The 14,894-nt window shown below is 45.6% G+C and overlaps 1 protein-coding gene across 1 annotated transcript; it reads right to left on the reverse strand.

Moving 5' to 3' along the window:
* Window positions 1-1,289: 1,289 nt before the first annotated feature.
* On the reverse strand, window positions 1,290-1,613 carry N7471_010361 (uncharacterized protein; the record flags this gene model as incomplete). The annotated part of the gene is made up of 1 exon (XM_057283080.1): window positions 1,290-1,613. The coding sequence occupies one exon, from the start codon at window positions 1,611-1,613 to the stop codon at window positions 1,290-1,292; it is 324 nt and encodes a 107-aa protein (XP_057132059.1).
* Between the last annotated feature and the right edge of the window lie 13,281 nt (window positions 1,614-14,894).

Raw genomic sequence — 14,894 nt, forward strand, 5'->3', positions numbered from 1 at the left:
GGAGAGTATGATAATATTGTCGGAGCATGAGGCTTCGATTTGCCTACCGTGAGAATAGACTGCACCGCTGGCAATGTTCAGGAGGTCTGCACTCCATGTCTGAAAGATGTCTTTCATAGTAGAGGAAGTGAAAATACTAGGACAGAACGACAAATTATAGAATATAATCCCTGGGAACAGTTTTTCTCGGAGCCTTATGAAAGAACTTCAAATTGGCAAAATGTGTAATTACATTGGGGGGAGGTTTGCTAATAAATAGCATTTAGCCTGACCTTCGTACACAGTACCACGTGGGAAGTGAAACGAAAATGTAATTCCATGATAGCCCGAGTGTTACGGAACATGCAGCCTCCGCCTCTTGAGGACGATTGAGGACTAACTAGGTGCTAGGAGGTAGGTGATGGCGCCAGATCACGTGCGTTTGGGTATACCTCGATGGCCCCCGGGCCTCCACGGTCGAATTATTTCGACCAATGATCAGGCTCTGTGGTGATCGGCAAGATCAGACCCACCTCATATGTATATGTTGGAGCGAAGTTGCGGAGGCATTTTTGACTGAACAACGACCCTGACAACCTGATAAGAATTGGTCCAGGGATCTCGCTAGTAAGCATCACAATTTTGTGCTTTAGGCATCCTCATTAATAGAATCTAGCAATGAAAACTAGCTGTAGGCACAATACATAGCGCGAGGAAGTCGGTGTTTGTTCAAGAATACAGTGATCGGCTGCCTAAAAAGGGGGGGGTAAGTTTATATCCCTTCGCGCCAAGAGAATTTGCTCGCCTCTTTCGTCCTTTTTTTTTCCTTTTTATTTTTGCGCCATATCTATCCCTATGATACCACACGAGCATGATAAAACAGAGCGTATGAGATTCAATGCTCTGATTTCTCAGGTGGAAATGTCAAATCAATATTGATTCTAAGCGGGAGCGAAGGCTATCATAATAATTTGAATAAGTGTGCATTCATTGAAATTGCAAATAGCGCCAAGAACATCACTTATTATAAAACAAAATGCCACCCACGCAATTTCTAAGCTGATACGACAAACGTATACAACAATCCCCCGTCCTTTGTCGATCTCTTTTTTGATCCTGGCTGGCCTTTTCCATCATTCTTCAAGACTGGGATCTATTATTCTCATTGTCATTGAGAACATTTTCATTGTTACTTCCATCGCTCTGGTCATTGATATCAGCTTCAAAAAGTGATCCCAGGGCGAAGAATACTGTGGATCTCATCTGTGGATCTGTTGTCAGGCCTTTTTTCAGATGAGGCTTATGACACATTAGCATCTAGAAGCGCACGCTCGGAGATGATTTATACTAACGTATAGATAAGAGGCACAGTTGAAGGCGAAAATTTGTTTGATCTCTTCAAGCACAGTGCCGTAGGTGGGGGGAGGGGCCTCATGGAATATGGGATCGATGGGAACAAAGCCGGTGCCAGTGCCAGACATAGGAATATCCTGCGGTGCACTCTGGGTGGAATCTCGCGTGTTGTATGGTGGTGGAGACAGACCTTGCTCTTGGGCTTGCGGCAGTGGCATATCGTCATTCTCGCGCTGTGGCTGCGGATTTTCTCTCCCTGCCCTTGTTCGTTGTCCAGCCATCGTGGTGTGTAGTGTAAGAAAGAGGTGATTGTAGAGACATGGTCCATACCAATGCTTTATAGCACTTCATCAACTCTGAGATCCCGTCCCAACTGAAACGGCGTGCTCTGAATGGCTCTCCAGGGTGTGATTGGGGTACTAGAGGGATTTGGCGAACGTTCATACATTAGCTCCACGACAGGGGTGCTTGGTTGAGGCTAATTAGCCATGGATATCAGATACCGGGCGTCCTAGGCCATATCTTCCGGCGCACAATAACGTGATCGAAAAAGAAAACGTGGTATGGAAGCTTCGATTTCCCTACCGCGCTAACTTCATCGTTTTGATGAGAATTGATTTACATCTTGCTATCCTACCTCATATTCCCCCCTAAAAGCGAATAAAGCGATACAGATAGGGACCACTTTGGGGTAGCTAGCTAGTCAACCGGTGGCAAATAACCAGGGAGCTCATTAATTCGCTGCTGCGGGGCTCGGTGGCTGAAAGAATACCTCTAATGGCCCAGGCTCAACGTCTCCAAACGATCACGCCTGGTGGCGACCGCGCTGGGTCCACAGTTCACGAGATGAATTTTGTGTGGACAGCGATCGATTTCTGATTTCCCAAGGTGTTGAACCGGCGCTTGCCTCCTCGTCCGTGCCCTGAGTAGTCGTGACAATATGGGCTCAGTTTCTTGTAAACCAAGTTGGAGAGCAGATGAAAACAGATAAAAAAAATGGAATAAATAAAAATTGACCTTGAAAAAGAAGATGAAAGTCAAAAGAAAAGGTACCGGATCTACCCCTGACACAGCCGCCGAATGACATACCTTTGCTAGTGCATCTAATAATTAGGAATTCACTCCGCAGTCAATTGCGCAGTCAACTTGCAGTAGAGGTGGGGCTACGTCGTGGGAGCTAGGCCCCTGAAATTCTAATTGGATAACGGATGTAATCGGATATTCGAGAGCAAGGGTTCTGAGACATGGGCACAAAGCCGTTTGCTTTGAGAAACTTAGATCAGCCTTCGTAGTTAGGCCTACTTAGGCCGCCGATCCTAAAATGATGGTGCGAGAAAAAGATAAGCTTCAAAACGTGGGATGTTGTGTATGTCACTTTCAGAGACTAACGGCAGGGTACGCTCGGTCCGCCACTGAGCCGCGGCGGTCAAAGACTCAACGGCTATCCCATGATTGCAAAGAACAACATTTCACGCTACTGTTTACTTAGACCAAGAAAACACAACGCTGCCGTGTAGAGCGAGAATGCGACTATGCATGTGGCTCGATTCACGTCTTCAATCGAGACAGTGATCGAGAGGGATGGCCGAACGCAGCAGATGGTCGCGTTTAACTCCAAGCAAGAGCCTCGGCTTTGGCCAGAGTCAGCCTTAGTACCTGCATGTAGAATAAGCAGTTTAGACGAGCTACCGGACAGGCCGATCGGCCATCTCTCCACATCTCGCAATATGGTCGATAGCTCCACACTTTGGTACTTTATAATTACCAAGATCTGTCCACTTTCTTGGTCCCCTGATTGAGGTATGTTGACGATTTGCGTCACTGGGTATCAGGTACAAGGTACGGCTTGGGTTGTATGTAGGCCGAATTGATCGTGTCTTAAGGAACTTCAAGATCATGGTGACTTCGGAGAATTTCGGGGGCCAAGTCGCTTAATTATCTCCGTGGCGGGGGCTTAATCTACATTTTACTGATTCATGCCCCCGATGCCCCGTGATGCTAGTTTAAGGAGCGCAAATCAGCCTGTTATATCGGTAAAGGTAAATAGCTTGTTATCACGGACTATACATAGCCCCTATACTATGGCAAACGGCAAAAGGGGGGGGAGAGACCGTGCCATCGGAACTATACCTTCGAAAACCCTGGTCTCCAGTCCGATTGGTTAGATTTTTGTCGCCGCCAAGGTTGCGCCTTGCTAGCCCGGATGGAGCATCCGAAAGCTAGAGCGATACTCATTACTAAATAGATCTCAATGAGTTGCCATTCTCTTGAATCTAAGAACCGTTCTGCCGGTGGACCGAAGGCTGGAGGCCACCGTCCAATAGCTTTTTGAGGCAATGACGTAAATTCCGGAGTTTCCAAGGCCGATCCTTGATTTTACACAACTAGTGGCATGCAGTTCAGTGAGCCCAGACTTCATTCTATATAGCCGATGTATGTAGTAACTTGTTTGTAGAGTCTACTTACAATTGAGGTGTCGAGGCGTCAAGGTGTCAATTTGCCAACCAGTCTTGGCTCACCGGAAAGGGGTTTCTATCATATCAAGCAAAGAGGATTTGGCTTATGCAATTGCTGCTTTTAACTAACTAGTTACCGGCTAAAGTCCTGCCAATAGAAACCGTGCGGTCCTAGCATATTCCACTTACTTGGCCATTGTGTCATGTGCCTGATAAGGCTATCGTTGCCTTCTTTTCACCTGAGAGATACCGGGTGAGATAGTCGACTAGGGGTAGATCTTGGAGAATTCTTAGCATTTCGAGTAAAGCAAGTTATGGAAACTGATGGATTGAACGTACTGGTCGCCAGTGCCTTTTGAGCTTCTCGCTGTATAATTCCAGGGATTTTACGAAGTCCGTGTGAAGCAATCTGCTGCAATAGAACGGTCAGAAGAGAAGCAGCAGACATATCCCTGCTTTTCATATTCCTGTTCCCTTTCCTAGCCTTCGGCGAGCGTGTTAGGGAGCGCCCCCTGCGCTGACGGTGACATCGAGATTTGAAATCGCACCGTGGACAGGGGGCGACAAATCTCCGGTGGGAACTTCTTCTAATGACTCGCCACTGGCCCTTTGAGGCTTGCAGCAGCAGCAAACCTGTCATCGTTAATCACATTCTTGGCTTGGAGAGATATCGCGGCCTTATAGCTAGGTGCAAGGTACATCATTGGGGGCCATCCACATTTCGGGGACCGGTCTAATTATGACTATCAGTCTAAATCTAGCCACGTTTATCTCCAAAAGGATAAAGGATAAGGGGCCGCTTGGTGATGGCATTAACTGGAGATTTTCAAGATCGGTTGTTGGAGGTGTGCTGGTTAGACATATTCACATTTCAAAGCCCCGCAGCTGCACCACCCAATCCGTTTCTAGCCGGGTCGCGGACAGCCAACTCCAGCTGGGTGGGCCAAAGCCAGTTGGGCCTAGTTGAATCCCTAGTCCTCCTCCTTCGAGAACGATGTGTGCGCATATCCCTCCCAATGGCGAGGTTTGGAATTCGACACCAAACACGCGCATCAAGTAGCACTTAAAGACCGAGCGACACTCACTGGAGATCAACCCTGTTGAGATCCATGAGACTGCAAATTAAAAGGTATCGATGGCTCTTTGAATGTGCTTTGATTAACCCTCTGTGATCAATATGTCTTACATACAGTTGGCCTAAGAGGCAGACTGCAACCGGCAATGGGATCAGCTTTGGCTGTTGGCTGTTTGAATGCCCATACGCATAAATGACAAGTCAAGAACAAGCCTTGCCTAAGGAAAGCCCATATATTTGTAAATTTGGATGTTGGTTTCTGGGTATTTACCCGAGATAACTTACATTAGTACAGGATGGGTCGAAATTAGTTTCACCACTTGCACACGGAGATTCTTTCTCGAATCAAGTTCCGAAATGCGCTATACCTATTACGGTTACTCTGCCCCTGAATCCATTTCTTGGCAGTATTCCAGTGCTGGCGTAAATAACAGCTCGAAAATAGCTTCTGTATTAGACTCGTAAGGTCTCCGGCTTTCTAGAACGTTGATCTAGCAAACAAGCCAAACAGACGGATGTCTGCTCGTTTGGAGACGTGGCAGGAATTCGAACTCCCATTCTGTCAACTACTTGCCATTTAGAGTGACCACTACGAATGAGCGAGTTGTATAGAGACAGAACTAGTGGGTAATATTCCTTTGCTTTATGTAACAGGCTTGGCCTTCTATAGGGGGCTAGCATCTGCTGAACTGACTAGTCGTGATCATGCTGACGTTGGATCCGTTAGAGCCTTGAAACGAGGACGATGACTGCTAATCCGTATCCCGATGACCGTGATTTTGAATCGTATGACCTCGAACCCGGAGATCAAGATTCGCAATACGCCCCCACTCCAGGTTACTACGGTCGCACGCCTGCCTCAAGCTGTGGGCTCAGCCCTTCCCCGACTATCACTCCGAAAACGATCTGGAAGTCCTATCACAACAGCAACTGCAATCTCCTCGACTGCTTCAGCTATCCGAATGGCATGACGGAATGTCAAGTAACGAGCTTACGGCAAGCTGCATCCAATATACGATAGAGTGGAAAGTCACGGTGAATAAGAAAGTGCTCTCACGGGACACTGAAGAGGACGTAGCCCTGACTCCGAGTGCCTACTGGCTGATGACCCTGAAGGGTATGTTGGAGAAGTTATGAGAAGCAAACTTGGTCTATGTGGATGAGTCTGGATGTGATAAAAAATTTGGGTCCAGACGGACAGACTGGTCTCCGTTAGGCACGATACCATTGCAGGTAGCCAACTTCCATCGTGACCAGCGGTACCAGATACTGCCCGCATATTGCCAAGATGGAAGTATGCTCTCTCGTATGTTTCAGGGCTCCACGGATGCTGCAGTCTTCTAGGACTTCATCGATCGGCTTCTTCGGCATTGTGGAAGATGCCCTGAGCCAAAGTCTGTTCTAGTTATGGACAACGCATCTTCCCATCGTTCTGATGGTATCGAGGAAACTTGCACTGAAGGAGTAAAACTAGTGTGTCTGCTACCTTACTCACCTGACTTGTATCCTATCGAGGAGTTCTTCTCATAATTGAAAGCATTTATTAGTCGGAACTGAGTGCGTTATGAAGAAGACCCAGAACAAGGGTTCCAAACCTTCCTCGAGTGGTGTATTGAGGTTGTCGGATCTCAAAAGCAGAGTGCTTTAGGTCCTTTCCGATACGCTGGCGTGGTCATTGGGCTTTACTAGTTAGTTAATAGGGTTTGAGGCATTATGATGTTGGCCTTAAAAGTGACACAATATAACGTTAACTATAACTAACGTATTCGGTATGCGAGCGGCGCACGCAAGCGAGTGGCGCACCAAAACCAACCTACTAATTTCAAATGCATATATCTCAACCAAAACTCCATTAAATTAAATACACTAAAATCATCATCTATCTGGACATGCATCTCTTCTATGACCCTGGTTTTTACATAGCCCGCACGTTGGTAATGCTCTCGTTCGTGGTTGTAAAGGTGGCGAAGGCCTTTTTCGCCCCCGCGGGCGGGGGGGGGGGTGCTTCAACTACTGCCACCGGCTCAGTAATCAATCGAGAAGCTTCCTGTACTGAGAGCCCTGCTTCAGCTGGTATCTGCCTTCGAGATCGATTGCGCTTTTGCTTCTGCTTCTCGTTGGCGGCGCGTAACTCCTTGTTTTCTTTAGCAAGTAAGATAGCACCTTGCATTGTAAGACGGAAGCCTTTCACAAGCTGGTTTAATGCACGATCTGACGGGCTAGTGGACTTCGAGATCTTGTACCAAGTAAAGCTTTGATTGATGAAGCCTGCCGACGTAGTTCTTTCTCTGTAGCTGGTGTTTTTGGTGTAAAATTCCGGCTTGATTCGCTCCCCTGGCTTAAAGAGAGAAGGGGGGGGGCCGGGGTAGGTGTTCGAAGCCGGATATTCAGCTTTAAAAGCACTTTATCTGGTGAAAAAGGAACTAAACCAGTAGATCGGAAGCTGCTTTTAATTGACTCCAGTTTAAAAGCTTCAATTCGTGCCTCTGGGTATGCTTCAAGAAAGTCAAGTTTCTCAATATGGTTGATCCCGTCCCGCATCTTCGTTTCAACTGTCCGAGTATAAGACCGTTTTAAGACCGCAAAACAGCCGACATCGAGAGGTTGTAAAAGATGGGATGAATGTGCAGGCATACAAATTGGTATGAACTTATTTTGCTCGCAAATTTGATCAAATTTCGGCGTTAAATGACTTCCATGTCCGTCAAGTATCAAAAGCCGATACCCCCCTTCGTACGTGAAGAAGTAGTAGGAATAAAGAGCTTTTCAAGCCAGCGAAGTCCAATTTCAGTTGAAGGAATTCCAACCATTAGGACTAACTTCAAATCGCCAGTTATCCGGAAGGCCGTCGAACCAAGATTTAATAAAGACTTTGCCTTTAAAAATCACGCACGGAGGAAGGACCCAACCCGAAGCATTCGTACACTCAATCACCGTCACCGACTCTCGATTTCCAGGTTATAAACGTGATCTCCGACCGTAGTATCCACTCCTCGTAATAACCCTCGCGGTTACCGTTAATCCCATAGCGAAACCGGTCTCATCAAAGTTATAAACTTCATCGGGGTCGATTCCAAATTGAAGGATTGTTTTTTAAACCAGATCAAACCACTCCCTAATGATTTTCGGGTCTTCACATTTCGCGCGCTTGTAGTTATACCGTTTCGAGAATCGGGAGGAAAGGAGAGGGTGCCGGTTCACAAAATTATAAACCCATCTATCGCCGACCGAAATAACCGGGGTGGTTCCGCGTTGTTAAAGAAGAAGATTCGCCATTTGTCGTACGGTAGAAGGCCGGGGGGCTGATTCACGAGAATTCATAGAGAGAGTCCATTTTTCAAGAGATTCCTCTTCAATTTCTGTCAATTTCTGACAATTAGCGCGAGAAATCGCGCGGTGTTGTATACCATTAAGGCGGCGGCGGAGGGTGGATTCGGGTATTTCAAAACGGCGAGCTGCTTCACGAATAGCGCTAATTTCTTGATTCTTAATAGCCTGGATAGCTAATAAGATCCTACCCTCTTGCTCTATTGAATTTCTAGAGCTTCGGGAGCGAATTGGTGGCATGGTGGGTGTTTGAACTAACTAAGATTTATTTCCTGGACGCGTTTTGGATGGGGTGCGCCGCTCGCATACCGAATACGTTAACTATACACCAATGGATATCAAAATTGCTCGATTCTCTGCTAGCTGTGCTTTCTGTATTACCACAGCTGTGAATTAATCATTTACTAAAGAAGATGCATTAAATAGAAGTGATTAAAGAGTTAATCTACGGTCCAATCGATGTCAAGATGATCAAATCATTTTGTCAGGTCGCGTTGGGAGCAATCATTCACCGGCACAACGATCGAGGTGTCGTCCGACTTCACCCTTCCTTTACCGGGGGTCTGTTAGGACTGAAATTCCGACAGGTTATACATATAAAAATTTTGTAAATCCGCATTCTGTTCCTTTGTTTTATCGAGTCTCCTTTTTCGACCAACCCACCGAAGCGAGAGGGAGCCCGTTTAAAACCTTGATTTGTGACCTGGACATGGAACTCGTTCAATAAAAACATTAACATCTCATCCACATATAGCCCGGGCTTTTCGAGGAGGCGATCACACAGAGCTTCTAATATGTGTTATGCTTCGTCGTCGACCGAGTCGAGTTAGGGGTGCTCTGACATTTCCGAACCGGCGGAGATTGTTGCTGATTGATGACGGAACGTTTACTACACTCAGCAGCTTTAGCCATTTGCGAGACAGTCAGTGGTCTGCTAAAGATCATTTTCTGAATCATTTCGAGCTTTGAAAGGGGTAGTCTTGGCGCCATGTTGCGAAGGAATCTGGAGGGTGATGGCCCTCTAAATGTTTTTAATGAGGTCTAACGACGAGGCCTTGGTCAGGGCATCTCTAGGGAACTCAAAAGTTTCATCTTGACAGATGGCAGTGATCTTTTCTCTAGACTTCCAACCCATCATGGTCGCTTTATGATCAGGCGTAGTACGTACTACTGTCTATTGGCTTTCGTGCAGGGTCACTGCGGCTTATTGTTTTCCGCTCAAAAAGTTGCATGGCGGGAATTGGGAAGAAAGAGTTTTAGTCGACTGGAAGTGACATGTTAGAGGCAATCGATATTAACAGCTCCAATTTCCTAGATTAGGTCTGATAATAGACCGACGCCATACTGTAGTCCAGGTGCGGTGAAAGAAATTATCCAAGTGCTCCGATCTCACTCCTAGGGGGTATTGTTTTGGCCTTGCTATCGGCCAATACGCACAGGCGATAAGTTGTCAAACCTTGCACACTCGGAGGTAGACTGCGGCATATCCTCTCCATTGGATATCGGGTCACATACCATATCCGCGAATTTAGGATAATGGATATCATTTTAATACCATATCCTCAATGAGGATATCCATGGATATCCGCGAGGATATGAGGATATTTTGCGGATATCCGCACTAACCGGGCCTTACAATTTTTTGGTAAAAAATACCAGACCCTCCACAGGAGGGTCCGCCACCCACTTTGTAGTTGCACCCAAATTGTAGATTTTTTCCAGAATTCAACCTACCACATTCAACTACCAATTTCTCCATCACTATGCCTAAAGACAACGCCAAAATTGAGATTCAGATTGCTAAAGCAATAGATTCTTTATCCCAGCAATCTAAGCCCAATATCGCGAAAACTGCGCTTGAATTCAACGTACCTGAGGGCCGGCTTCGATATCGATGGAATGGTGGAAAATCCCTATTTCAACGCCAACCTAACGGTCGGAAGCTTAGTTCTGCACAAGTATCTGCTTTATGCCAATTCATTGATTACTTCGATCAAGCGGGCGCTGCAATAAACCAGTCACAAATCACTGTCGCCGCGAATTCAATCCTCGAAGAAGCGCATACCGATCCCGCAATTCCACCCCCTAAGGTCGGCGACCATTGGACTCATCGGTTCTTGAAACGCAATCCTCAATATTACCGACGTCGCCGACGAGCCCTCGATATTGAACGAAGCCGAGCAATGGATAAAGGGGTAGTAGAAAAGTGGTTTGAAGAATACACTCGGATCGTCGAAGAAAATGGCATCTTACCCGGCGATATCTACAATTTCGATGAGACTGGCTTTCAAATTGGTGTCGGTAAAGATCAATGGATTATTACTCGACAACCGAAGCGTAAAATCTTCAATGGCTCTGTCACAAATCGTGAATCTGTAACAGTGATGGAAGCAGTTTCGGCGGACGGTTTTGTCTGTCCACCACTTATTATTTTAAGTGGTAAACAGATGATGCTACGATGGTTTGAGGCTATTCAAACTAATGAATACCTTGCTGTATCCGATTCTGGATATATGACCGACGTCTTAGCATTTCAATGGATTCAAAGATTCCATGAATGGACAATCCATCGAACTCGTGGTGTTAAGCGACTAGTTTTATGCGACCGGTTTGGATCACATTTCACCCGGCAGTTCAGTGAATTTTGTGATAAGAATAACATTATTCTTTTCTTTTTATTACCACATTCAAGCCACTTCTTACAGCCTCTCGATGTCGGTGTTTTTAGTGCTTATAAACATTGGCATAGTGAGGCTGTCGAGTCCGCAACAATGACCGGATGTCAGAAATTCACTAAGGAAGAATTCCTTCATGCAATTACCTCGATCCGGGAAAAAAACATTTCGTTTACGCACTATCAAACTCGGCTTTCGGTTAACAGGTCTTTGGCCTATCAATTCTAAGTTAATTACTGAGGATTTGGTTGATTATGACCCTTACCAACGACCATCGACGCCATCAACAGGTAGCTCAGGCTATACAGACTTCAGCACCCCCAAAACCACTGAGAAAGTGCAAAAACTAAGCTTAGCGCTTAAAGAGATTGAAGCTCATTCTTCCCGCTACAAAAATGCACTCGCAAAGATCGCAAAAAGTGCTGAAATGCATACTGCTTTAGTGCATACATTACAGTCCGAATTAGATATGACTTCAGCTATCGGGGCTGCTCGCCGCGCTAGATATAATGCTACCCGGGCAAGGGCTCATGCTACCGGCATTGTTAATGCTAGTGAATTAAGGAGCATGAAATATAAAGCATATAAATGGACCGAAGCTGAGGATATTTCTAAACGGAAGCGGAAATGGGCTAAGGTCAACACACAAATCAGAAGGCATGGACGCATGCAAAAGAAATGGGAGCGGGTTATGGCTATTGAATTCATGTAATTTAATAGATATTTTATTCATTTCTTATTTAAAATGCATTGAATTCATTCATATATATGGTTGAAATGGGGGTTGGAATTGAATCCTAAAAAAATCTACAATTTGGGTGCAACTACAAAGTGGGTGGCGGACCCTCCTGTGGAGGGTCTGGTATTTTTTACCAAAAAATTGTAAGGCCCGGTTAGCATAAATCTCGCTAAATTATCTAAATTAGGCAAGTCACGTTGTTTGATTTTCTAGTATTGATCCTCGAAATAATTACCTAAATAGGTAGGGTCTTGGCATTTTTAACTTGTTTGATATCCAACGGATATCCGCAATATCCGCGTGGATATTTATACCAATACTATATCCACAAAATGGAGGATTGAGGATATTAGTTACTATACCATATCCGCAATTTGCGGAGAGGATATGTGGATATCCATGGATATTGAGGATGTTGCCGCAGCCTACTCGGAGGTAAAGGTGAACACAAGATCTACCTAATGCTTCCTTTTGCGCTCATCAGCCGCTGATTGTTTTTGGTTATTTGTCGAATACTAAGGTTGCATACATGGTGGAAACAGGGTATTAATACCCAGAAAATCATGTGACCACTGGAACCAGCCATACTACAGTTAGTCATCTCTGTCCGCACAGTAGACTTCCGCAAAGCCCAACTTTGGGCCCAAGGTCCGGGCTCGAAACCCGACCCGCAACGAGCTGGGGGTCGAACTTCTCGAGCTCGACCCGGACCCCGGCTCGCAAGGGGGGGCTCGACGAGCCCCCCCCCCCCCCCCTCTCTAGGCTCGAAATTGCACAAAACCATGGTCTTGGCGTTTATTAGCGTTCATAAAACCGCTTAGTTATTAATGCTGTAATCATCGTATCTTAGCTTCTACCGGTCGGATTTAATTTAAAATTTATATATAAATAAGAAAAGTGATTTTTAATATAATTATAAATTTTGAACTTAATACGACCGGTAGGAAGTGAGAAAATAAGAAGAGTGATAAATTTTGATTTTTGAAAGGGGAGATATATATTTACTATGATAAAACTACCATTTCCTATAAACCTCTGTAATTATTTGACCTCCTAAAATTATTACTTTCTTTATACTTAAATTGTAATTTATATATTTAAATATATATATACTCTATAATATCAAAGAAATTTAAATATTACATTTATTTAAGACCTAAAAACAGGCTGTAAACATGCTGTAATTTTCATAAATCATGTGATTCCTCTGTTTGCACTGTTTAGTCGGTAGGGCCCCCCCCCCCCCTCCTTTGAGCTGTGGGAAGCCCGAAACCCGCTGCGAGCTTTGCGGAAGTCTAGGCATGGATGATCTGCTGTCCCGACTTGTTCCTAGGATTCTGAACTGCTTGTAGGGCCGACTTGCTGTCACTGAGCATAGCGGCAGATCTCACCCGCATATGGGATGTTCTCTAGTGTCGGAGATCGACTTTGTTAATGACATTGATGGCGTATAGGATCCCAATCAGCTCGGCGGCGTGCACGGACCATCGGTCCAGTAGTGAGGTCTCACTACCGATAGACCCCTCAATGGTGGACCTGCGCTTCCGTGCCCGACCAGGCTTGGCTGCTGCGGACAAAATCTCCGTTGCGGCTGGGCGGCAAGGTAATGACTCACGTGGACCTCGAGAAACCAAGCCAATCATCGCTTGTGACGATAATATAGGAGACTTATAGTCGTTCGTCCTCTTCAGTGAAATCTTTCTTTTGGAATGCTAGGCGTTTGGTTGAATTAATATATACCTCAACATAGCCCCAGAAATGGGGGATCATTAAGCAGCAAGTTGCTCTATAGGCCCAGGGGTCAACCTTGCTCGGCCACCACCCTGCACCGCCGCTTGGCCCGCTCGGCGCTTGTGCCATATTCCCTCTCGGGCATATCTGCGGAAGCTCGTCCGGGGAAGAGCGTTTTGGGCCGTAGTATAATAGCATCATGAGCTGCAGATCGCCGTTTCTTTATATCGCTTGTGAATACAAACAGCTTACTGGATAATGTGAGTACTCCCAATTATGATATTTATAGAATAGTGACTGGTTTGCTGTGGATCATAGTAGCCCCTTAAATTACTCTTTCCCCTAAGACCAAGCAAGTGATTTGTTGGCGTTTCCATTGGTGCTGTCAACATGTATGCTTAGCCATGATGTCAGCGCCCCATTGAATAGTTATCGCTGTGCACTATTAATTCCAGGATATGTTAAGTTCAAACACTGTCGGCGACCGTATCCCCAAGCTAAAATTCTAGTAGCATTTCACCCGACCTGGTCAAGAGAATTACACCGCCATCAGCTTTAACCCAAGCTTTTCTACGTCAAGCAACCATTGTAGCATATAGGCCGGCGGTCCACTATGACTGATATTCCCTATCTTAGAAAAAGGGCGTATGAATACTTTTTCAAGACGAATCATGCTCAGCTTGCCATTGGCACGATCAACGAACTCCTTGAGAGCAGTATAATAAATGGCGCAGTCACTGAGCACGAGCGACTGTAGCCTAGGAGAAGGATGGTAGCTTAAGAGAGGTTCCCAAAATCCAAATTGTCCCCGTAAAGTTAGGTTGGGTATGGATTTTACCGCTTCCAAAAAGTCGAGTGTCACCCCTAGATCCTCGATCGTGCCGTCGGCAAAAAATATATCGACAGCGAGGTTCTTAATATCTTGCCCGTTCTGACGGGTCGCCTCAAGGAGGGCACCGATCTCTTGTAAATGTTGGCGAAGTAGCTCCGTTGGCAGTGTAAAAATAAGTGGAGTATAGCACATGGGGCAGGGCTCGAGTGTTACATGGAGAGACGACAAATTGGCACAAGACTGGATCAAGGCTGTAAGATATGGCATATCAGGTCTGATATCCAGATAGCATTGTTGCTGCCATGAGAGTGCATATCTATGTGACCAGACGTGGCTACCTCTAGATACTATGTCATCGATGCATGCGTGATCCGTCCTACGCTTGTGGACACCTGATGCGACCTTCCAGGCAGCAACATAGGTTATTGAGCGGACATAAGCTAATATTGTCATGGGGATCTGTTCTTGCCAGTGGCATGCACACGTCCTGATCCAGATATTTTCAAATAGAGAAGGGCTGACGATTTCGCGAAGTCTGTGATTTACCAAAGCCATGTTATACAGCGTTTGGTAATCCATGCGTTCCACGATAAGAAAAATTATCTCCATGGGTAGTCGAGACAGGAACATATTCCTATGACTATCCAATGGTTTATGACAAATTAAACCCTCGCTTGTAGGCGCTGCCGATCGACTATATGCACAGGCTGCAGTTGTTTCTTCATAT

Source organism: Penicillium samsonianum (genome assembly GCF_028829775.1).
Source record: "Penicillium samsonianum strain IBT 33392 chromosome Unknown utg000006l_segment0_segment0, whole genome shotgun sequence".
NCBI classification, from domain to species: Eukaryota; Fungi; Ascomycota; class Eurotiomycetes; order Eurotiales; family Aspergillaceae; genus Penicillium; species Penicillium samsonianum.